Source organism: Phalacrocorax aristotelis, chromosome 3 (assembly GCF_949628215.1).
Source record: "Phalacrocorax aristotelis chromosome 3, bGulAri2.1, whole genome shotgun sequence".
Taxonomy (NCBI): Eukaryota; Metazoa; Chordata; class Aves; order Suliformes; family Phalacrocoracidae; genus Phalacrocorax; species Phalacrocorax aristotelis.
The window spans coordinates 47135008-47160879 of NC_134278.1; the positions used below are offsets into that span (position 1 = coordinate 47135008).

Consider the following 25872-nt stretch of genomic DNA (forward strand, 5'->3'; position numbering starts at 1 on the left):
TCTGGATGCTGTATTTATATGTAACAGACAGAAAAAATTATTTCCTTATAACTATCCAAAACACCAGTTAAACTTAATAACTCATGAAAATAATTTCTTTAAAATATCACACACCATATAGAGTCATAAATTATAAAAATATCTTTATAAACTCTTACCAAAATCCATCTTATAGTAATAATTAGATTCAGTTTTCAATTTTTAAGCTGTCTCTTGATAAAATCCCTCTTATCACACTACTTGGCTGTCTTTGGAAGAAGCCAAGAGGTAACGCAGTTAAGGGAGGTTGCTCTTTGCCTTGTAAAGAAACCTGACATTGCTTTGGATGCTGCTATACCTACATTCTGTTTTTTTTCAGTACAATCTCATTGATATGGCGCTTCTTTGAGCTAGTTTAGACAAGTGAGGACATAAGACTGGCTTAGTACGAGTAAGGATGCCTTTAAAGGAACTATTTATTTTTCCATCTAGTTTATCTCTCAAAGGACATTTGGATAGTAGAACTGTTTGTGAGTATGAATGAGAAAACTAGAAATCTTTGTGTTACTGAGGTTAAAGTAGAACATATTTGCATATTTCCTCTATTTTCTTCCTCTCCTCCCTTCTTTCTTCTCTAGTCAGTCTGCAGTTTCAGATATGGAGAACCTTCTGGAATATAAGGGATTAACTTCTCTAAATATAAGATGAATGGTATGAAAATTATGTTTTTAGATCTTGCTAAAGCATAGTTAAGAGGTATTTGTACACTTCAGGAAAAATAAAGCCTCATCAGATTAGTGAGAGGTATGCAAAAAACTTGTTAAAACCTGTGCCTCAGCTTGGATGCATTTTTATTTTTAAATGTAGATTTAGATGTAGTGCAGAAATTTGACTGTTATCCTGACGGATGGGGTCCTGATGGAGTATTGAAAAAAGCTGGAAGTATATTCAGTTTTCAATTCCTATTTTTGGTTTAGTAATTGTGATAATTATATGCTATCGGTTGGCTTTATGATATAAATATCCTTTTGAAAGTGAACTATATTTAGAGAGAGAGAGCACTCCAAAATTTTGGGAAAGGATTACTGAGTGAATTTGGATTTTGTCTACTGCCACAAATTTTGTTGGATATCCCAAGATTCCTATATACCTCCAAAAAACCCTGACCACTATGAAGATTTTCGTTCTCATATTGACTAAAACGCAGCTATGTCTAACAGAATAGCAGTTATTTTGAGTGGTTCTTCTTAGTAAGACTGTATTTCTTTTAGCACTGAATTACTACAAGTGACTTCCAAGTTTTGAAAATTTCATATACATAAAAACCACCCATATAATTTTTCTTTATTCTTACTTTGTTTATCTGTCTATCCTTATATTATTTATGCTTTGAACTTCTGAGTGTTTTGCTATTTAAATACTTAAAACTTCAGTTAAGCTTTCAATGTCAGGGTGCCTCTCAGCATTAGCCATTGAGGTTCCTATTAAAAATTATTCAGCTTTTTCTGAAACATCACAATTTGAAGCTGTACTTAAAGTACGTAAATTTTTGTGGGCTAACATATCAGAATAACAGAGAGTCTAAGATGGCTGTTTTTATGGGGCATTTTTAGAAGATAACCTGGAAAGGTAGTATCACAAATCAGAACATAGCTTTTGAATAGATTGAATTGAATAAATTGACTTAGTATAAGCAGATTTTAATCAAAATAAAATGTGTCTAATGCAAATATGTCTGAATGTATTTAATTCTCTGTCTACTCTGATGGTGAAGCTGGAATCAATATATGAGAATCTAATTATTAGAACTAGCATCATAACATGATAAAAAGTTTATTCTGAAAGCAAACCTTAATTAACAGAGAACTTCATTGAAAGAAAAAGCATTATACAGTGAAATGCAGTTGATGGAGGCACAGTTTGAAAGAAAAGAAAATGTAGTGCTAAAAGGTCACTTTGCTTTTCTGTAATCTGTGTAGGATATGATCTGCATATAACATACATGTTGTTTATAAAAAATGACAGAAAACAACGAAGAATCTTGAAATAGATAGGCCTCCAAAACTTAAAAAAACCCCAACAAAACAACACAAATGAAAAAAAAAACAAACCCCCAAAAACCCATAAAATATCTACTTTCTAAATCTAAACAAAAGATTGATTTTCTATATCATAGGCCAGTGGTCTCTTTTAATACCTTTTCCTTTGGGTGTTACTGATTTTAAAGTGGTGTTAATCCAAAAGAAAAAAATCTACTTATTTAAAACAGAGCCATAGGATTTAACTTAATAAAGGAATTATATAAGACTAACATAAAGCAGAATTCTGTTCGGAAACAAACATATACTCTTTTATGGGCTAGATACGTTTTACACTGCTTAACAATTTGTTTTCTCCTCAGACAAGAACTTTGCAAGGCTGCACATCTAATAATCTTTTTTTGCTGAGGATATTAAAATCTGTGTCATTAGTTCTTTCTAAGGGGAAACGTAAAAGGAGCTTGGTGAAAGCAGGAGAAGGTAATTTATTATGAAGATTCAGAACTGTTTTGTCTGTGCCTTTCAAAGTCATCAATATACATTTATTTTTGTAATTTTATTTTTGTCAGCTCTGAAATCCTCAAACATTGTGAAACTTTAACAGGATACAGAAATAGAATATGTAGAGATTCATTCTTTGGAATGCTTATTTTCCTCAATTCTTGATCAGATTTGCATTTAATCTCTGGATTATTCTAACTATGCCTCTCTAGTTCGCATTTTCTTGTGTACTTTCTTGCTGCACATGGGTACAAAGGTGTTCAGTGTGTAGGCTGAGTAGGATCTTTCAGTAATGACTTATAAATTGCTCATGCAGAGGGACTTTTCATGTGTTGTGATAACTCTTGAATACTGAGCTAATATAATAGTAGCAGGCAGCTCTTTATTATGGATGTAGTTGATGGAGTTGCAGTGATCACAATCATATCGATTTTTGAGCAGGAGAACAGATGAAAGGAAATAGACTACCAAAGACCAAATAATGACCCATTGTTCCTGGTAATTAGGTTTTTGCTATCTGTCCTTAAGGTATATAAAGAAGTGTGATGGGGTTTTTTATTGCAAAAAATATTATAGCACACATCATCATTTCTAAAGTTCAGAAGAAAAGTTGAGGAAGTACTTCAGAATAACTTTCACCTGGAAATTTTACATTTGTTTTTAAGGATATATAGAAACCTAACATCATAACGCATTATTCCTAATTGTCTACTATAAACACAGTTCTGCAAGTGGTTATGCAGTCAGACAGCATTTGCTATTGCAAGCAGTACACTGAAAGTCATTTGCTTCTTGGATTAGTAGAGTTTATGACATGATGGGACATTTACAGGGTCTTATGAAATCACACTTTATGTAGTCTTGTTAGCCAGAAAATAGAGAATGGGAGAAAATAAATTTCTAAAAAATATAATTATAGAACTTTTTTTTGGGACTTTATTTTTTCATACAGTTAACAGTGTTTATTCCAGCTAAATGTAGATGACCATATAGGCTGAATTATTTATATTTATATTTTTCCTCTTTCTATGATTGGAAAGAAGTAAACCACCCTGAACACTCAGACAGGGTAGTAACAGATAACCTGTCCAATAAATGGTTAATTTAAAAAGAAGTGAAAATGAGAAGTTGATCAGAAAGTTCAGGAAATCAATCACAGCTTAACCTTACATCAGAATAGCAAACCTTTTGTAGAGGGACTGGCTTGGAAACCAGACTGTTGTCCAATCAAATTTAAGCATTGAAGACAAAGATGCATTTCTAAATATTCTGACTTTTCCTACTTATTCCCTTAACTGAAATTTTCCCTTATATTTAAGATTTAAGCTTTTGCTCCACAAAAATGACAACGCATCCATGTCAGAAAACATAATTGAAAGTTTTCCTATGCACTTCAAGGTGTACTCAAAACCTTCAGCTAAAATGAAATTCAGATCCTGAATCAAAGGTCAAGCAGATGAGAGAAATACTGCTGCTGTTCTTATTTCAGAAAAACCTGTGTTAAAGCTACTTCCTAACTACATCTCCTGAGTTAATTGGTGGCAAAATTTCAAGTTGTCTGAAAAGTTCACCTTCAGTAAGTTAAAATCAAGCTGCAATAAGTGACTACCTGACTAATTCATTTTCAGATACTTCGAGGTTCTTAGCACCATACATATTCTATCAAATTACATGATTATCTGAGATTGTTTTGTTGGATAAAAAAGTTCTACCACTTCAAATGTTTATACTGGGAAATATGTTTTTATTCTGTCAATTAAAAAGTGCATACTCTTTCCTATGTAATGACATTGTAATGGCAAGAAATGTGGCAACAGCATCACTGTCCTTTGGAATGCATTTCCTATTCTTTTGTTCTCTTGACGTTTTCTCAAAGTTTATAATTGTTTCATGTTCTACTTTGCCATTTCTCTGAGAACTGGAGATCAGATTATGAGACATCGAGGCAAAAGAGGGAAATCTTTTCCTTTCTCTTTCTGGGTAAGACAAAATTACACCTTTTCCAAAAAAATTACCCAGCCTATAAAAATGTTCTACTTTTTATCGATTAAAAAAAATGTTTGTTAGTTTTAGGGCCATCTTCAATAATATAAAAAATAAATCATATGCTTTGTTTGGAATATAGAACAAGTGTTTTGATGACAGGAAAATAATTTGCATCTGCTTAGTCTCTACTTAAAATCACATACACACCTCTGTAAACAAACATCCTGTTTAAAATACACTAGGCAACTAAATGTTAAAAAATAATCTAAGATATATGCCCTACTGTGACAATTATTCAGCTGATATACTACCATATTCTTGAAAAAAGAGTATATGCTAACATGTTCTTTGATTTTTAAAAAAGTTAGGTGAACGTTGTTTATATCTTGCTGATGCTCATGTCTTGTTCTCAGCTGGAATGCATTTTTGGGGGTGAAAACAAAATCTCTACTGTTTGCTTAATTGTACCCCAGGGTGGAGTTGGGAACGTGTCAAGAAGTAAGAAAACACCAGCTTTAATAAGGATACAATGCAATTTAACAGTTCATAAAACAGTAAAATTTAATCCCAGGCTGAGAGATTTATTAAATCTCACTCAGCAAAATGGTTTTGTGGGATGTGTTAGCAAGTGAGAATTAAGTGAAATGATTTCAGGGGCAATAGATTTTATTACCTGAGGAGGGGAGGAACTAGTTTTGCAAGCCATTTCTTCTTAATTTCATTCACTCATTATAATTGCCTTGAGTAGGAGAGCTTTCTGTGAGAAGTAGTAGTAGTATGTTTGGTCTCTGGAATTTGAGTGCGTGCTACTACATATGTCAGGCATCATCTGACTAAAATATCTTCTGTTGGTGGCCTTGTGCAGCAGTTCTTTTAATAATTGTTATAGATTTTTAAACCTAATACAATTTAAACCTCTATATGTCAGTAAGTTAAAATGCCTTCTATTAATTCCTTTGCTTTGTCATTTTGGCATCCATGTTTGTTCTTCTGTGCTCTTTAGGTTTCCTTTCTTCTCTCCTTTCTGTTCCCCTTAACAGCTGACATATGTTAATTAATTAATTAACAACTGTTAACAGACCATTCAACTGTCCAAAAATATATTTTTTAAAAATTAATTTCTTCCGATACTCTTATTCCTGTAGCCTTGTAAACAAACTCCTTGAAGACACTGCTCAGAGATATGATTTTTAGAAGTTCTAAACATGATCATTCTTTGCTTTATTATTATAATAACTTATTATAGAAAATTATCTTTCATATATATATGTAAAACATAGAAAATAACATAAAATTTTAGGAACTGCATTTCAAACACTGACTGGACGCAATGGAATATATGTCTGTCCCATTAACCATAGACTGTAATTGCCACAGATAAAATAACAGTAGATAGATCCATGGAGTTTTGTAATTATCCTAGTACCCTGGAAAATATTCCAGATTATGGTGATTAAAAAACACTGTACAGCCCATGTATAGTAAGATACTTTCTCCTCATCTTCTTATCCAACCATTCTTTCCTTAACAATAGACTAGAAAAAGTTAAAGAAAAATTGCTTTCTTTAATATTAATCTCTTGTTCTGGACCTTGTTGGAAAATTGCTTTAAAGTGCAAATTTGAAACTACCTGTAGTTTGGAGATAGCTGATCAAGGCTATGTGGTGAATCACGCTTCTAGTAGGGTAATGGTGGCACTATTGGCACAACACTATATGAGAATTTGGGGAAAAAAAGTTCTTATGTTTCCAGTTATTCTGTCTTGTGAGTTAAAATAACATTGTCCTGGTGTAATTCAAGATCTGGCCCTTAAAATTTTCTGAACAGGCAATAGTAGAATCTATAATAAGAAACTATAGATTTTTATAAGTAGATGTTAGCTTATTTTTGTATGTACACTATCATAGATTCTGAGTTCATATCCGGTAATTTTTGAAGGCAAATTTGTAATTTTCCATCAAACAGGACAGCTTTTAATGAAAGTAATAGATAGTCTTAGCAATGAGAGCTCTTCTGCACAGTACGTGGTCATCCCTTCCTGACTTCTGAGTGTTGTCAGTTTTCTCACATTTTTTTCTTATCTATTTTTTCTGAGTTGTTTAAAAGAAAGGAAGAAGATCAGCTTCTATGATGAAGTAGGTCTTCAAAGGAAAACAATAATAATAATAATAATGATTAAAAACCCTATACAGAGGCCTATTTCTGTTCACTGTGCTCACAATGGAAATAATCTGGAAAATAAGACTAATACGGGAAAAAATAAAGGCAGGTGGTGGGAGTTCACTAGAACAAAGAAAGTGTTTTGCTTGTTTGTGGAATAAGCCATTTATTCAAGCTTCTGTAATTAATAATTATGTCTTGTGTGTTAAATTAACCAGTATATGATAAATGAGAGAGAAATAAATAATTATCGAAGAGGACGTACTGCTTAGCAGGCTAAGGAGATTGATTATGGAACATTTTTAAGGGCTTTAAAATCAATGATTATGCCATTGTAAATTTCTGTTGTGCAATACATCCTATTTCTCCATAAAAAGGTTATGCTGGGGGGGGAGGAGATTTGACTAGGGTGTCCTGTTCATTGTACCTCCAGTACATACCTCTAGTATCCACTACTTGCTCAGTCTGTTAGATCAAAGAAACAAAGCTGCTGTTGTTATCCTCCTAATTGTACTATGTCATCTCTGTCCCTCCTGAAGCTGACTGGATAGATTGGGAGTTGAAAAAAAAACAAACCCGAAACAACCACCTGACTTTGCGCCTAGTCTTCTATCCAGGGCATTACCATTGTGTAAGAAATAGAATACAATATATAAAGGCCAATGGAAAATTCAGTCCTTCTGGAACATGACCTGCCTCATGTACTTACACTCCTTTTGCCAAATGGGAACATAGCATTCTCATTATGTTCTAAACTCTCACAAGGGCAGGTACCGTAAATACAAACTCGGCAAGAGAATCTTGTTGCAGTATGAAATGAGCATGCTAACACTTTGTTAAACCAGTAACCACAGTCAGTCTGAACTAGATTTAATTCAGAAGATACTTTGGTCGAAGATGGCTGGCTGTGTAGCTAACTGAAATTCAGGAACAAATGGTATTATAAGTTTCAGAATGCATTAAAGATTCCACATGAATTGCTTTTAACACAATTTCAAGGACTTTGTTAAAAAGAAAAAAAGTGGAAAGTGTTCTTTCACTTTTATGCATTTATCAGGGTAGTTTTGTCCTGGTCACCTAGGAAACAAATGCAGATATCCATTCGCAAGCATTTTCATTCAGTTTAATTTCATTTTTGATGGAACTAATGAAGTCACACTTGAAAAGAATTTAAGCCTCATTTTAATTAATGCACAAAATTTTTCAGAATACACTGCTGACCATCAGACATTAGGCAAAAGCCTCTGAACAATTTGGCCTTTTAAATGTGGTTGGACTTCTTTCATAAGGGCAAAATTTGACTGACTAGAGACAGGAAGACAGAAATAATCTTGAAGAGAATAATAAGCTGCATATGGAAAGTATAAGTTATTCTGCTTAATGTAATAGTACTTATTCAAATAATATGTAGGTAAAGATAGCATAAGAACTGAAAAGTAGAGAAGTATATGCATACATAACTAATCAATGCAAAAAGCTTGGCTCATGCAAAGCAGTATTTCAAGTGAACTGTACAGTGTCCTCTCGAAATTTTAGTGAGTCGATCCAGTTTAACACAGAACTGACTAGAAAATCAGAATACTACGTTTCAAGATTTTTTTTTTAACTTCAGTTTTGTTTTGCATGGAACATTTTGTTTGTTAAAGAACTGTTTAAAAAATTTAGAAAAATATTTGTGCATAAAAATCTAGATATATTTAATTTATGATGTATTTGTAACCTTATACTAATGACAGTAGTGCCTGGTAAATGGAGATTCAGCTTTCCACCTTCTAACAGGACAGAGCCTGTCATCTGAGTTATAGAATATTACACTATTGCGTTTTCTTTCTCATTTGCTTTGTCTTTGATGAAGAAATATATTTTGACATCTTTTCAGAATCAAATATTTAAAATTTTTATTGTGGAAAATGCTGTCTTGTTAGATTGCCTAGAGAGTTTCAAGTTATGTTATAGAAGAGCCATATCTGAATTTAATTGAGACAAATTTTGAAGTTTCATTCCTTCTTTTACATGCATAAAAGCTTTCATTTTCTTTCCCCCTTCCTTCTCTTTCTTTCTTTCAGAGTTAAAGGGATATTAATTTGCTTTTATTGGACATGACTTGAATGAATCAAGTCAAGTTCAAACACAAAATACAGATCACTGTAAACAAGTATGTACCATACTTGCAAGAGGTCGTCTTTAATAATATCTTACACCCACCATATAAGCATTTTGCAAATGGGTAAGCAATCTAATCCTTATATTGTTAGGGGGATCATTTAGTTAGCTAACTAAACCTTTTTTTTTTTTACCTCTTACTTAGCCCTCTTTTTGACTCATCTTCTGTAGAAAAATGTTCCCCACAGTCACTGAAGAAAATTGGCAGATTAAAGAGGGCAATTACGAGATCTTGTGTGTCATAGATTTCTAAATACAAGAAACTTTTGATCTAGGGAAAATACTAATATTACAAATAACTCATTCTTGTCTGGGATCCATACTGGATCAAATGCTAAATTGATATCAGTATTAAAATAACAAAAAGTAAATTTATTAGGCTTCTCTTTTTATTGACTTACTTCGTATAATACTCAATGTAGAAAACTTCTTGGTGTTTTCAAGTACTTCACAGAGCACTTTTTAAGTAGAAGACCATATTTCTTCATAGACTTTTATTAGTGGTAAGTTTAATTAAGGGAAAAAACAATCACATTAGTTTAATTTAACATTTAATGGAAAACCTCAGGGTTTTTTCCTGCTTTCAAGCTGTTTTTAATCATCTGTATTTGAGTAATTGAAAGTTATTCCAGATCATGCCTATGTAACATTTCTATTTTTTTTTTCAATTGTAGATTATAGAGGACTACAATTTGGTATAGTAAAAGCTGAAGTATGTTTTTTTTCTGTTTGAGAATTATACTATTTCTGATATAGCTCACAAAGAAACAGAATTAGCCTAGCAATTCTTCATCTTAAATTAATGTTAAACTTGATTGTGTGACAAAAATCCTGTTTTCTAAAAATAAAGCACACATTTTTGCAATTTAGAGATAATTCTGGAGCACTGAGATATGAACGAGAGAGAGGAGTGGTTAATTGGTACGTGAAATCCTCATATAGTTTAATGGAGATAAGTGGAAATGCCATGCAAAAACATTGCTGTGCAAATAAAGTGCACAGACAAGTCATGATTCAATGTCATTAAATATGGAATCTGCAATTTTTTTTAACCCTAAATAGTTAATTAGGCACGGGTATTCCAAAAGCAGTTAGCACATTTGTTGAGTGAGATATCAAAGGACATCAACGAGCTCTTATGTACCTTAAGTCTGAAGATGGTTATGAAGACCATGATTCCTCTGCTCTGTTAGGCTTGCTTGGATTTTACCTATATGTTAGACTGTGAACCCTTTCTCTCACTTTTTTGGAAGGTCTTGAGATACAGACCTAGATCAAAGATTGCAACTGTAGTGCATAAACAGCCCATTTGGTTTCAGGATTTTCAGCTGATTCTTGTCTAACCTACCAGCCATGCTGAAGGTCACTGAAAATCACACCTTTTGTATGTCATAACAAGGGCAGAAAAACTTGTCAGAAGATTTCTTCTTGGCTGAGACCCAGGCTATAGTGGGTTTCTTCTGCATCAGCTTTGCTTATGTAGGTTAGAAACCAGTAAAAAACACTGTCCTGCCAACCTCCTGCCCCAGCTCCAAAGCTCAACTCAAAACTCAAAACCTCAGTATTGTAGGGACAATACTGATTAACCAGGACAAGGAAATGTGACAAAAATCACAGCATATATCTACTAGAGCTTATCACATGCCTTTGACATCTTTGGGTGTGGCTGGGGGCGGAGAATAAATTCTCCGCCTCTTACTCTGAGGGAGCTCTGGGAGAAATCATAGACTCTAATAACAGAGGGACTCTTTTTCTACCTTCTTTATACTGAGTCTAGCTCCACCAGAGCTCTTCCACGGTGAGATTAGAGTACTTACATGCAATTTGTTAGACAGTATTTAGCAAGTAATTTAGCAAGACTCAAAAGTGATTATACAGAAATGTGTAAAAAATAGAGGCAAACACAACACCCACAGTAAGACACGAGGTAAAGGAATGCCACAACAGTGCTGAGAAGAAATGTGTAGTATCCAGCTGAGTTTGGGATAAAAATCAAACACAGATTGGTACTTTCTCTCTATTTGTGATATATAGTAATTGAAATCCTGTCTCTGATTAAGCTGTTCCCTCTGAGTGCTAAAAGCTTGCTTGATACTTGACAGAGTCAACTGAAAACCAGACTTGTGGTCACAGACATCTGTCACCTGACATCTTAATCATCTAACTCAATCTCATTGTATTTCAATTTGATGAAAAATTTTTGTAGCTTCTCTGGTGGTAGTAATTTTTTTCTTTTGTAGTTGTAGAAATACAAATGACGATGTCATGAGCAGTATTTTAGATGGATTTATCTGTATCCAAGCAAGTCATCGTAAATACTTGCTTAGTATTGTAAACCAAAAAAACCCCACATCTTATGGTTCAGAAAGTGCACCAAGATATACTTGTGAAATACAACATAATTCTTAGAAGTTTTATACAAGTTAACTTAAACAGTAGTAATCTCATTTTTCAATATTATTTTCTTGTATTATGTGCACCATAGTGAATGAAAACATTGTAGCAGCTTTCTATATAAAATTCAAGAACCATTGCTTCTCCTGAAGTTTCTACCTCTTCTTCCTTCCAGACTGCTAATCTCTGTTTAGATAAAATAAGGAATCCTAAGAATTTAATTAGGGCCATTTCCTCCCTGGTCCCCAAACAGTCTTTTGCTGAAACCTGCAGTACTTCCTGTACTGCAAACCATAGTTCCAAAAGTGTGATTTAAGGAAGAGAAAGTTGTATGGGCAAAGGGCAGCAAGGCACAAAGTTTAGCAAGCCTAATGAACGAGGGTGGGGTGCTAGGCCAACAGCTATCAGTTCCTACTGTCTCTCAGAGGAAAGGTAAAGCGATCAACCAAAAGTAGGGCCCAACCTGCAAACTCAAGTGTATACATTATATCTTCTCCTGAGTTCTGTGCTATTTATTTCTCTTGCAGTGAAATCAATGATTGCACCCAGTGAGATGAGTGCAATATTGAATCACTAAACCAATATATTTTTGAGTATATGGTTCTATCTGCCTTTATGCGGTACCAGCATTTAAGCCTACATTTAACTTTAACCTTCCTATACAAGGTGGATTGTGGAATCTTTTTTTTTTTGTGAATATGGGATTTATCTTGTAGCATCTAAAAATCAAATAGGTCACTCAACTTCTAGCCAGTGATTAGTTTATGTTGTGTGCATTTAAAAGAAGTACATCCTGATTTAGATTTCTTTCCACTGAAACAATATTAATCAGTCAAATATGAAGAATACTATCAAAATTTGAATTACTTCTAAAACTCCACTGGTTTTTTTAATGCTTCCACTGGAGTTGACTGTCTTGTGATCCTACAGTTTTCCAGCTCCGTGGCTTATAGACTTTGACAAAAAGCCATGCTGCTCTGCATCTGGCATAATGTCCATTTGATTCCTGCTGATGAGTCTTACCAGTTCTGTGTCCAAATTTATATCTAATTAATCAGTTAATGCTGTTTTTGAACTTCTGGCTGCTTCTTAATGGGCTGCTTTTGTTGAAGTCTCACAGCAATTTCAATTTTCCTTCATTGGTTCTAGGACTACAGTTTTAGAAGTAAAGCTGATTAAAAAAAAAAGTTTGCATTTCTGAGCCAGGATAATGTGTCATACTTATTGTGTAGTTTATTTAAAAAACTGTTGTCTAGACTCCAGTTACTGCCAGGCACTGCTTCTAGAATATTAAGCTTTGTATGATGCTTACTCAGCATGTCATTCCAACTTTCTGGTGTTTCGCTGCCTCCTTGTCAAATATCAGCTTGCCTTAAAAGCACTTTAATGCCTTGAAGATAATGAACAATTTGGCAGCAAAAATATTTTCTGACTGATTTGGAGCCTCTGCATAAACTACTTGGCATCTCAGATCGTTGAAACCTATTATACTGGCTACTTTAAAATTAGGATTTATTTCTCTTTGAATTTTGAAATCTCTCCTTGGGAGAGCCATTTAAATGTAAACGTATATTTTCCCCTTTAACTGTAGCTTATGGGCTATAATGGTAGAGCATTTTTATGTTTAGTTTTATTGTAAAGAGCCTTGGGATGCATTTGCATGAAAGGCACTATATAAGCTCATTTTGTATTGCATTGTATTGTATTGTGACAAGTGCAATAATCTCCAGGTTTTCTATCCATTAAAGAACTAATTTCACAGCTCACTAATTATGTGAATGAGAATCGGAAATAGGTCCTTTTTCTCTAAGGTATGCTGAGCAGATGGCATAGCATTCATTTCCACCAGCTCAATCTAAGGTCCTGTCTTGCTTTTGGTTCCAAGGCTTGCCTCTCTTTATCAAATAGAACAGGAGAGAGATGTCAGTTTCTTGTACAGCATGACAGTGTGTACTGAGAGGTTGTCTCTGTCCTTTGCTAGTACAATGTTAGTTAGCACATACCAGGTCTAAACAGCCTATTTATTTGAGGTGGGACATGACAACCATTAAAATGAATGTGCATTTTAATGCAGTTCTAATTTATACCTCTGTATACCTCTATAATATTTATACCTCTGTACCTCTGACTTATAGAAGGTACTGGTTAGACCTGTCCTAGGGATTTAAACAGATACCGATAAAAAGTTATTAATGTATCAGTTGAGTACCTTTGGGACTGTATCTAGTCTGTAATTTCAAAACACAAAAACATTATTTCTTTAGCCTATGTACTTTCCTTCATAGGTAAGTTTTTGCTATCTTGTTAATCTTTTTTTTTCCTTTCACCTCACATATGGAAATAACTGACTTGAATCAAACATGCATAGAGTGATTTATATAGTCCCCTAATGCACTGCTTTTTTAAAGTAATGTGAGTCATCAGAAATACCGGTGTTGTCCTGTGATCCTGAAAAGCTGGTATTTGAGCCTTTATTTCATCATTAAAAAGAGAAAAGCTGAAACTGAAGGTCCTGACACATTGCATGTAGGACTTGGTAATAAGGCTTCATTTTACAGTGCTACACAAGCAATCAGATAATTTTGTCCCTTTAACATAATAAGCAGTGCTAAGTTTTTTGTTTCCTTCTCTCACTGCTGGGCTGTCACATGTTTTGCTTTGTGTTCATGGTTCTGGTTTCATTCTAATTTCAGACGGATGCAGCACTAATGTATGATGCGGTTCATGTGGTGTCAGTGGCTGTCCAGCAGTTCCCACAGATGACTGTCAGTTCACTACAGTGTAATCGCCACAAACCGTGGCGCTTTGGGACACGCTTTATGAGTCTCATTAAGGAGGTAAGGCACTAATAAAGTATCCTGCTTCATTACTTTCCTTTCTCCCAACTTCCATTTTCTTTTGTTCCCACTCTACTTGAATTCTGCCTTTATTTTTTCCCCCAGTAGATGGGAATCTCTCAGCTTGTTATGTGTGAAGAGTTTAGCAGGCAAGACAGCATTTTTAGTTGAAAGTGGGTTTTCCTGAGGTATTAGTTGGAACAAAGAAACATAAAAGGGTGAAATAACTGCATTCAAAATAAAGCTTTTGTTTGTGGGTAATTGCAGGGGGAGGGGTTGGAACATTTGTCCCATAAAAACCCAAATGCCTGAAACCCCAAACCATAGACTGACTATGAAAAATTCAGCAACTAAATATTGGCATAAGTTCAAAGGGGCCAAGAATGAAGTTTAGTCCCTGGTTTTAATTTTCTTTCTTTTTTTTTTTGCTATAGAAAATGAATATATGTGGCCTTGATCTCCTAGTATACTGTTTAGATACTGATAGATAGTGATTTAAAGTAAAGCTAGGAGATTTAAGGTGCTAAAGTGAACACTGCAGAGTCTTCACATCTCTTGTGCTGTAAGGAACTCCTAATACAGTATTTCTTATTCTAGATATGCAAAATACTATGATAAAGAGAACTATTTGCAATGCAATATAATCTTGTTTTTAGTATTGGTTCCTTTTAGGATGATAATTTTGTTTTCCACATTCCCTCCTCTACTTTAGTATAGTTTTGAACTAGGTAGACATTAAGTTATAAAAAAATGAGGATATTGCACTTTATTAAAAGTAAGGAATGAGCTCTGAAAGATTGGATCAATGACCTCAATTTTTGCTGTCTCAGTGTATTTCAGGGGACTCAGCATCTTGCAAAAGTAAGCCTTTATTTGAATGAAATTTCCTGACAGAAAAATCAAATCCAGTTTTAATGAAAGAGGGTGAGGCTTGGGGGAGGGAAGGGGCATGTAGGGGCACGTAGTGAAGCAGAAGGGGAAATGCATGCATGAATGATGGAGGAATGAAAACAAACAGCCTGTTATCTTGTTTAGTAAGAAAAGTCTATTGGCTAACATGGGAAGTTGTTTAAAAGATTGTCTGTGAAGACTGAGGAAAGGTTGATTTAATTAGCAAAAAGTGAATACAAAATATTTTCTAAAAAATCAGCCACAAGATAAATTATTTAGATAGAATGAATAACCAACGTTCCCATTTTGGCAGAAGTAAAATTTTTCTTCTTGGGCAAAAAAAGGAAGAGGCATTTATTTATAGAAATTGTTTTTTCTTTCTCCTTAGGCCCACTGGGAAGGCCTCACAGGCAGGATAACTTTCAACAAAACCAATGGCTTAAGGACAGATTTTGATTTAGATGTTATCAGCCTCAAGGAAGAAGGTCTTGAAAAGGTGTGTAAGATGGTTACTCCAAAGTGATGGGAAACAAAACAAAAACCCACCCCCTAAAACCAGTAGCATTTTCAATAACATTTAATGTTTTACATAAAACAATATCCCTGTTCTCAGCTTGATATCTGATTTCAAACTCTTACAGTAAAAGCTGTTGTCTTGACGTCTGACAGTTAGTGGTCCCTTAACTGTGTGCTTCTAGCCACATTCTTAGATTCAAGAGGACTAGGGAAGGGTGAACAGCTGGACCTGGAGTCACTTTGTCTTCAATCTATATTGAGTTTAGTTTTAGTTGTGATTCCAATCCCCTTGTCTATCCTCATGTGTGAACCTATGGTTATGTATATTTGTATTTTCTTTGCATCTTACTAATTCAGGAAGAATTACCTCAGACAGAAGGAAATAGCTTTGTTTTGGCAATTTTCTGTGTTTGAAGAGGGAATTGCGATTATCTTCTCGGAATACAAAGTTTCTGTCTGTAAGTGGTACTAAAGAGTTAAGAATAGGTAGCCTGACATGTTTGTCTGTCTTCTGGCATGAATTTTTCTTGTACAGAGAAGGAGTGGAAGACCAAAGGATTGAGAAATGCCCTTTCTGTGTAGCCTAATACTGTCTATATTTGAACTAAAGGCCTTGGGAAGCATGTACAGGTATTTGGCCTGCCTGCATGTCACCGTGATGATCTGAAATCAGATCATCTTCCCTGTCTTCTCCAGCCACCCTGCCATGGAGAAGCAATGCAGGAAGCTGCAGTGTGTCACATAGCTGTGGCCAGCAGACAAAGGTGGTGTTCAGTGTTCTGTAAGCGCTATGTTTTCCTTCATCTTTGGGTAAAGTTTTATCAGCTATTGCCCCAAGGTAATATTGTGGCTACAAATAAAAAGAGAAATTAAGGAAAGGCACCATGCTGCAGAATTGCATTTCATTTCTTCTATAAATCATTGAATGGAGAAGCTAGCATGAACACCATAGTTGTCCAAAACTTTTCACCCCAATACTAGTTTTGGAATATGACTCCTCTCTTACTAACAAGAATTTAATAAAGTTCAGAAGCCATGAGCTTGCTTTGAAACACTACATAGGTAATAACATTTTTGAAAATGTCCAGTGGCAAGCCTGGGGTTAAAGACTAATCCATACTTTAAAACATTCAGCAATGCATTGATAGGAAGGAGTCCTCCTATGAAATATTCCATGAAGGGAACTTTGGAAACTTAAGGGGAGAAAAAAGGTATATAGTAATGATTAGGTTTGAAAAACAAATTAGCTTTGTGTATGACTAGAATAGGTGCAATGCAACCTGTCTTCCTTACTGGAAACAGAAATGGAAGAATTGATGAGATGGGAATAACTAAATAAGACAGTAGTGGCTGAAGAGTCACTGAAGTGATAACTGTTGAAAATGAGGAAAGGAAGTCTCTGTAATCTGGAATGGCTTTAAGAACATTGGGTGGCACTTGAGAACCATCAAGCCACATGGGTTTTCTGGAAAATAAAATCTTTACAGTGTACTTAATATCTTTTCAGGCAGAAATGCAAAATACTTAAGGAAATACAGTGTAACATATTTGCCTTTTAATGACATATGTGATACTACTTTGCAATGAAAAAAAAAAAAAAAGATTTGGCTTTGTTACGAAATTGTCTATGTGGACCGGAAATTTTCTGAGAGAACATTGGTGTAAAATATTGCATAATAGATGTGCAGTAGGCTAAAGGGATGGTATCTTCCATCTGGATCTATGTTATGTCTGTTTTTATTTCACCATCAGTATTGATATGAAAGTAGAAACATAAACGCAGGTTAATTTAGCTCTCAGTTGACAATACATTAAGAGATATGTACTCCACTGAAAATATAGAAATAAAAAGGTCTATAGAGATCAGAAATATGAGAAGAAAATAAAATTCAGCAGGAAGTACAGTACCCAAACACATAATAGAAAAAAGGATCTTGGGAAACAGTAACAATGAAAGATATATAATAGACAGCAACAGAAATAGTTGTAAAAGGATATGGGTATCTAAATAGAACCATCATAGGCTTGAGCTCTGTATGCACATTTCACAGAAAAGGAAGATGCTTTTATTGCCTTCATGGCTCATTTTGGCCATATGATAAAGGGTTGTGATAGTATGAATTTTTCACCAATATGTGCTGACAATCTTTGGAAAGAGCAATGAGAATTAGTAACCATGTATTAGATATAAAAGTTTAGGAGTTAGGAAAGTGTTAGCAAAGGATGATGAAGAATGCTACACAGATTCAAAGATACCTATGAGCAAAAGGAGAGCATTTTCCGTATGGTGTGGTGATATGAGTTTAGGAAAAGGAAAATTAAGGTGTATTAGATTGAATTGCTTGGTTAGTATTTGGAATGTATAAGGTATTTTATTAAGAAAGAGAAATCAATGCAAACAGTTAAATGTTTTTCTTTGAAGAAAACTTGTTTGTTCTGAAAGAATATAAACCCTATTCTTAAATCCATTAAACTCTAGAGCAGGACACTTCATAGTAGAGTAATTTTTAGGCAGTCCTATTATTTAAAAGAGCAGTCTCAAAGAGTTGTTTTTTTTCCCCACAGGATTATCTTCTGGTAAAGCTATGATGAATCCCTCTCCATTCTGTCTGTCCCCTCACTCCCTGCCCACCTCCCTCCACATGTGCACTCCATCTTTCTGCATCACTCTTTCCCTACTGCTTTCTGCTACTTTCTCCTTCTTTCCCTTCCCTCTTCCCCTGCCCCATTCCTCCCTCACTCCCTTGTCACCTCCCTGTCCATTTCCCTTTCCATCTAATTTCTGTCCACATATCCCTCTTAATCTCTTTGCCCTTTCCATCTCTTTTCTTTCTATTTTCTTCTTCAGGAGCCTTTCCCCATCTTTGCCCTTATCTGTGTGGTCCCAGTGTTCTTCCCAAACCACCATTGGTTAAGCTTCTCTGTCTATGTAGTTAGAATTCCAGAATGGTCTTGCTTTATTTATTCATTCATTCATTCATTTTGTGGGATGAGAGAAGTTGGGGAGATAGGATTTATTTGTGCTATATTATGTGTGTTGTGTTGCCATACTGTAAATAGCTATTATTTCATATAATCTCTTTCCAAATATGGGGGAATGATATCTTATGTGAAGGACAACAATTCAACCCAACAATTTCCGCTGTAAACTCTAATGCTTTTATGACAAAAAGAGATATCTTGAGGAGAAAGATATTTATGGAGGGGAGAGAAAAGAGTTATCGTGAAATATTTCCAGAAGAACTATTTTTTTGAGGTTTTGTAAAAAGATGTCCTAGATAAATTGCCTGGTTAGTGTAATGGGAAATGACCTAAATCATACATTTTAAGTGCAATGACTGCTGAAGTCAGTGACAACAGAAAAATTGCTCATTGATTTAAAAAAGATGCCATGTGTGATCTCAGATTTTATATAAGATACTTGTTCTTGAAACTCTTGAATGAGAGGTGATAATCAAAGATTAATCAATAAGAAGTATGTTTCCAAATAAAAATTCATGTCTGACAAAAATGATAGCTTCTTGTAAGATTAAAATGACAAAATTAATAGATGATTGGAGTGCTGCTAATGTAATGTACAACTAAATTTACTGACTGTCAATGTAGACACACTAAAACTATTTATGGTTAAGCACAGTGAAAATCCCAAACTGTGGCAATCCAGTATAATAAGCAAGTTATAATTTAAATTACAATCAATCAGTATTTACACTGAAGCTGCATTGTAAGGAAAACTATTTTATACTTCAGGGAGATAGCAAATACCTGAATTTAATACCACTTTTGATATGAAAATCTGTCACTTAAGAATAATCGCATTTCTTCAATAGAGGTGTTAACAACTGGCTCAGGAACCTACACACAAGTTGAATACAGATGATGAAAAATGAGTTGTAATTTGTTGTCCAGCATATCAATTTAAGATTTTGTTTTATTTAGTATCTTTATTAATGACCTGGTAAAAAACAGCAAGTGGCATAAACAGAGGGTTTTGTGAAAGTCAGAGAAAAAAAGAGGGTGATATAACAGATCTATGGAAACCAGAAGTGTTAGTATTAACATACCATGACATACATGGCGAAGAAGGCAAGCGCATTAATATTTCTGAAGAAAGCAAAATAAATGAAGCAATTCCCAAATGGGAAATACATAAATAGGAAGAAATAATATTACTCACACTGGAGTATAAATAATTATTTTTGTGATGTAATCATTGCTATTACTAACTAATCTACGAAATATAATAAAGAAAAGATGGTGAACTGTAGACATATTTGTTAATTCTTCAGGGGTTGAATAAGGCTCTGATTTTGTCTGCACGGGTAGACAGTTGGTATCAGATGGGCATCTGCCCTGCAGATGGGCAATGATCCTAATACAATGCTTGTGGCACTTCACTGTGAATAGTATGTACAATTTTGGTTGACTCAATGCCAAAAAAAAAATTACTTTTCTTATGAGAGTTTTGAAGGAAATTAGTATTGAAGAATACTTGCTTATTCATAAAGATAAATTTCTATTTGTCAAACATGCTAAAGTAAGAAAGTTGCTTTAAACTATTGAATTTTTGTGGATAACATCTCATGAGACTGATGCTCAGTAAACTATACAGAGTATATGTAAACTCAGAAATTTTAAGTTTCAGGGGTGTACAATGCTTTTTAGTTAGGGGGTGGCAGTACTGGTTTTGTCTGAGAGATTTAAATTTTTTCGTAGTGGCTTGTGTGGGGCTATGTTTTGGATTTGTACTGAAACTAGTGTTAATAACACACTGATGTTTCAGTTATTGCTGAGCAGTTCTTACACAGCATCAAGACCTTTTCTAAAGGGATATCTCAGACCATATGATGTACTCAGCAATAAAACTGCAGGGAGGATGTTGGTGGGGATTGCTGTTGCTCATGGACTGGCTGGGCATCGCTCAGTTGGGGGTGAGCAATTGTTTTCTTTTGCATCACTTTTTTTCTTAGGTTTCCTCTCTCTTTGTTGGTTTTTTCCCTCCTTACTCTCTCTCTCTTGATATATATCTATATATCTATATATCTATATCTATCAATCTCTCCACACACTTAGTTGTTATTAAACTGTCTTTATCTCAATCCGTGAATTTTCTCACTTTTGCTGTTCCAATTCTCCCCCCATCCCAGTGGTGGGGGAGTGAGTGAGTGGCTGTGTGGTGCTTAATTGCTGGCTGAGGTTAAACCATGACAATTATATTGGATTAGTCTTGGTAAGGGTAGTAGCTTTGAAGAAAGTCTGGATGTTCCTGAGAGACAAGTTTGATTTTTTTAAATAAATAACTTGCTGAATTGTGATTAGCATAACTAGAAGTAAATCTTTAGTATATGACAAATTGTATTTTTATTGTAAAGAGGAAATGCTGTAGTATACAAACTAGGATCGTGCTGTGTCTGAAAATAAATGGGATAAGAGGCGGCTCCCACTTCTAATAGAACTGTTAAATTTACATACCTATGCCTAGATATTCACCTGTGAACTTTTTATTTGTATGCAAGCTTAATTTATGCTACAACCTATAAAAATTACCAAGTCTGAATATCCCTTTCAAATTACATTTATGCTTAACTTTATAGATCAACTCAGAAATGGATTATGTTATTGATCAATAATCTGGAAAAGAGGAGAATTTTGATAAGGTTTGAGAAGATTTATGTCCTTATTCTGATATCAAATATATTGCTAAATGTCACAAAAATCCATCTAATATTTCCAGAAGAGACTAGTAACTTTGAGCTGAAGTCCAATATAGGTTTCTTCTTCTCAAATACCTACAGATTGCTGAGCAGGCTATATAAATTTTATACAAAGCATTACTATAATCAGCACGCTCCATCATAGATAAAGGTCCAAGAATGTATCATAATAATCTCTAATTATTCTACTATATGAACCTATATAAGGTTTTTAAAACATTTTTATTGTACATATTAACTGTGTGTAGTTTTCAGTATTCAGAATTTGAATTATTTTTCATTCTGATTTAACATGACTGATATTTTTATGTAGTTTTTATTATTTGCTAAGTACTTTTTTCTAGAGTATTGTTCCTTCACAAATCATGCCAACTGCATTATAATATGAAATTAAATTAATATTTTTGGAAATAAGCACAATTGTATTGATCTTGTTTTGGAGACTGAATGCACAAAATACTTGAACCCTAAAGAATCAAATTAATTTTAAATTTGTGTGAACATTAGCCAAACTTCAGTATTTGCTACAGTCTTTCCTTTGGTAATAACACTGGTTATTTTTAAGCACTTCTGGTGAGATTTAGTTTTAAAATTGTACCATTGAACTCTTGAGTAGTAAATATTGTGATAATTATTTAAGAGTTTTGTTTAAGTGGTATAGGATTGATTGACCATTTGGAAACCTCAGACTGTACCTGCCTAAAGGTGAATGGCAAACTTTTCTTGTGGTACATGAGAAAATAATCTCTAGATTCATCTAGCCCAGTATTCTGTATCTGAAATTGGCCAGTTGCAGAAGTGTAGGGAAGAACATAAGAAAATGGTGAGCATATTGCAGTACTCTACCAGAGCACTCTCAGAAACTGAATTTATTGAAGTCTAAAGGGATGGTGTCTTCATAGACGCAGGTAATTTTCTAATAAATACATAATTCCGAGAAAATGGTGACTCTACAGTCAGAGTTTAAGCACATATTTCCTGTTTTTTCCTCTTTATCTATCTTTCAGTAATGACTGTCTCTGTAGTCATAATCTCCAATGAAAGGAAAAAGGTGAATTCGCTGTTAATTTCCTATTGGTAAAATGTCTGATAGTATCACAAACATGTTTTTTTCATTTGGATTGCCGGTTTAGGACTTGTTTCATACAGTTACATAATGAACTTTATTGTGTTGCCACCATTGTCTTAGATCAGACAATGCAGCTTAATTAAGAGACCTTTTTTTTTTTCCTGGATACTGTTTTATTAAAAAAAACCCCAAACAACAACAACAACAAAGACACCAAAACCACAACAAAAAATCCCAACCAAAAAATAGACAATTCTGGTTTATCAAAGCAACAATAAAAGAATGGAAACTTCTGTCCAAACTTTCTGCAGGACTGCAGTAACTTGATAGTTACTTAAAAGTTAAATCCATGGAAGCTTGGATGCAAGTTTTAATTTATCATTCAAATGTAGTCAGGACACTGTATTCCTTGTCCTTGAGGAGGACCCTAATTGCCATGTGACAGAATATTCTATGATATTCAATGATAAGTACGTCAGTAGCTCTTGTTGGAATTGTTTCAGCTTGAATAAGCTGATTCTTGACTAAGCTAATTCTTTGTATCACAGAGATTCTCTGTCTCACTGTGGAGCACAGTGTCAGCTTCATAGGAACTCCTGATTTGGGTCCTGTGCTATGGATAATAAATGTAAACATGTTCAAATTGGCATGCTCACTCCAAATTAGTCTAGGCATTTAGGGGACTTGAATGGAAGAATAAGGGAGTGAGGGCTTGACAGCCTCCCTGTGACTATATTTACTGTGTGAACATTCTCTGTAAGGTGTACATTAGAATATACACCTCGTCCATGTTGGACACTTTCAAGAGTCGTCTGGACAGGTTGCTGGGCCATCTTGTCCAGACCGTGCTCTTCCTAGAAAGGCTGGACTAGATGATCCCTGAGGTCCCTTCCAACCTGGGATTCTGTGATTCTGTGATATAGTTTGTTTCACTTTTTAGGAAAACTTGAAAGTTTGTTGGTAATAAATGTAGTGCAGTAGAAGTAAACTGTATGTTGTTCGAATTGAAGTTATACATAGCAGAGTACCCTGAATTGCTTTTTCCACATTTTTAGCATTTCAACTTTTCTGGTGAAAGCACATTAGCAATTCTACTCTGTTCAAAAGGCTACTTCAAAGTTAAAACACTGTGCTTAAGCAAATAGGAAAGAATGAATTTTCTGCAGTGTTTATGCACGGTTTTCTCTAGAAGAAGCAGCTTAGAGAAGATGTTTGTGTGATTTGGGAGCTATAAATATCAGTATTATATCAGAATCTGTGGCATAAGTTGTTGAGTTTGAATTCATTAATAAAGATAATGCATAGAATATCTTGTTTGGAACATGCAAATTTTTTTCCATTTCTTAGATTGTTGATCCACAAAACTAGCAATACAAGTGTAATTAACCTAATTGTGATAATTTATCAAGACAGAAGTTTCTTTTTAAAGTAGTTGTCTTGGTTTAACCCCAGCTGTCCACTAAGTACCAAACAGCTGCTCTCTCACTCCCCTGCACAACGGGGTGGAGGAGAGAATCAGAAAAATGAGAAAATTCATGGGTTGAGATAAAGACAGGTTAGTAGGTAAAGCAAAACCCACACACACAAGGAAAGCAAAACAAAGAATTCATTTACTGCTTCCCATGGGCAGGCAGGTGGTCAGCCATCTCCAGGAGAGCAGGGCTCCATCACGTGTAACGGTCACTTGGGAAGACAAATGCCATCACTCCGAGTGTCCCCCGCTTCCTCCTTCTTCCCCCAGCTTTATATGCTGAGCATGACATCATATGGTGTGGGGTATCCCTTTGGTCAGTTGGGGTCAGCTGTCCCGGCTGTGTCCCCTCCCATCTTCTTCTGCACCCTGAGCCTACTCGCTGGTGGGGTGGGGTGAGAGGCAGAAAGGCCCTGACTCCGCACAAGCACTGCTCAGCAGTAATGAAAACATCCCTGTGTTATCAACTCTGTTTTCAGCAGTCCAAAACACAGCCCCACGCTAGCTACTATGAAGAAAATTAACTCTATCCCAGCCACAACCAGCACAGTAATGCTATTGATAGCTCTTTTAAGTCTAGATAGATGTAGTCAGATAAACCCCAAATTCTAACAGTTGGCAATTATTCATTTGCTAGCTTCTGTGGCTATGTTAAAAAGCAAGTATTTTGATTAGCAACATGTTAGCTTTTGCCAAGATAAATTTGAATTATGAACTTCAATTTGAATAAAGTATATGATTGAATGAATTTAGTATTTGAAATTGATCAAATAAGGTGATGGTGTTCCCTTAGAAATTTTTGTGCTGCTTGTGTACCTGAAGTTGAGTCTCATAGAGGAGCTTAGTCCAGCTTCAGTTATGAGAAGAAAAAGCAGTGGCTGGCTCAAGTTCCAGTTTTTGTCACTCCTTGTTATTCTGTTCAAGTTTGGTCTTTCTTTGAAGTAAAGGAAACACTATGATTGCCATAATGAACAGAATATTGCAACTAAAAGTTCTTGATCCTTTTACAATTTCTTACCTGTGGTCAAACTGCAAGGCTGAACATTTTGCCATTCCTAAAAATCATTACTCACCAAATGAAATAGTATTAAAAGAGTAAATTAAGAGAAGTTTTTTGGTAGGAATCTTTGCTTTCAATATTTTGAAATATTTTGTTAGATGTTGTTTTTCAGTTGTATTTCTGAGATACATGTTTCCCTTTCTTCCCTTCATAATTCTTTTGTCAGTTTACAAGGTACTGAATAGCCAAAATTGAAGGATCACAGCCATTAAAAGGGGTGACTTCTTGGGACTGAGCGTTATGCAAAGAAGAAAGATAAAATATTGATTTCTGTGGAACAGAAAATTGTAGAAAAAGAACAAATTCGTCTTTTCTGTGTTACATCCTCTGCTGATTTATGCTCTGCTGTATTCTTAGTTTTAGAAATAAAACTTTTTATTTAACCTGTACCAAATTGCATCCTGAACTTACTTGGCAGCTGTACTGCGACAAATTGCTTAAAAGTCTATGAACAGTTTCTCAGGAATCAGTTTGAAAGATTTAAAGAAAAAGTTGTGTGTGTTTATGTATACATCTAAACATACGTGTATATATATTTGCAATCAAACCTCACAGAATTTTTTAATTATTGTCTAGATTTAGTTTTAAAATATCTTTATATTATAGATATTGCTCAGTATTTGCAATGATATTTAAAATCCTTTGTAAAAACAAACAAGAAACGTTTGGGGATTTTTTTAGACAATAGAGTAATACAAACATTCTCATGTCTAAAAATGGATAGTTATATTTACTGCTTGCCCAATGTATTGTATAGTGATGAAATTGCAGATAAATGATGTAATCATAAGCCCTGTTACTTCTTGCTTAGTATGTGAGATTGTCTTTGACCTGAACCTTAAAGGATAACCCTGAACTTCCGAACTTAGACAAAAATCCTACTGACTTTACTAGAATAAGAATTTCAAGGTGTAAAATGTCAGAAGAGGTATGTACTGAACATTTATCTGTAAATCAATTAAGTTATTACAGTTAACCTACTTTGAGTCTTTTCCATTACGTTTTCCCCAAAACATGTTTTTGCTCTGCTGTTCTCTCTGGTCACAGAAAATGGTAAATCCTTCTGTAGAGACAATGCTCTCTGCTCTGCAA

The 25872-nt window shown here is 34.5% G+C and overlaps 1 protein-coding gene across 1 annotated transcript in view; it reads left to right on the forward strand.

The window, feature by feature from the left end:
• Positions 1–25872, forward strand: part of GRIK2 (glutamate ionotropic receptor kainate type subunit 2) — a 418771-nt gene that overhangs the window by 208870 nt on the left and 184029 nt on the right. The window contains exons 7-8 of the mRNA XM_075087352.1: positions 13916–14059; positions 15339–15446. Of these exons, the coding sequence (XP_074943453.1) occupies positions 13916–14059; positions 15339–15446 (252 nt within the window). The remainder of the gene's footprint in view (positions 1–13915; positions 14060–15338; positions 15447–25872) is intronic.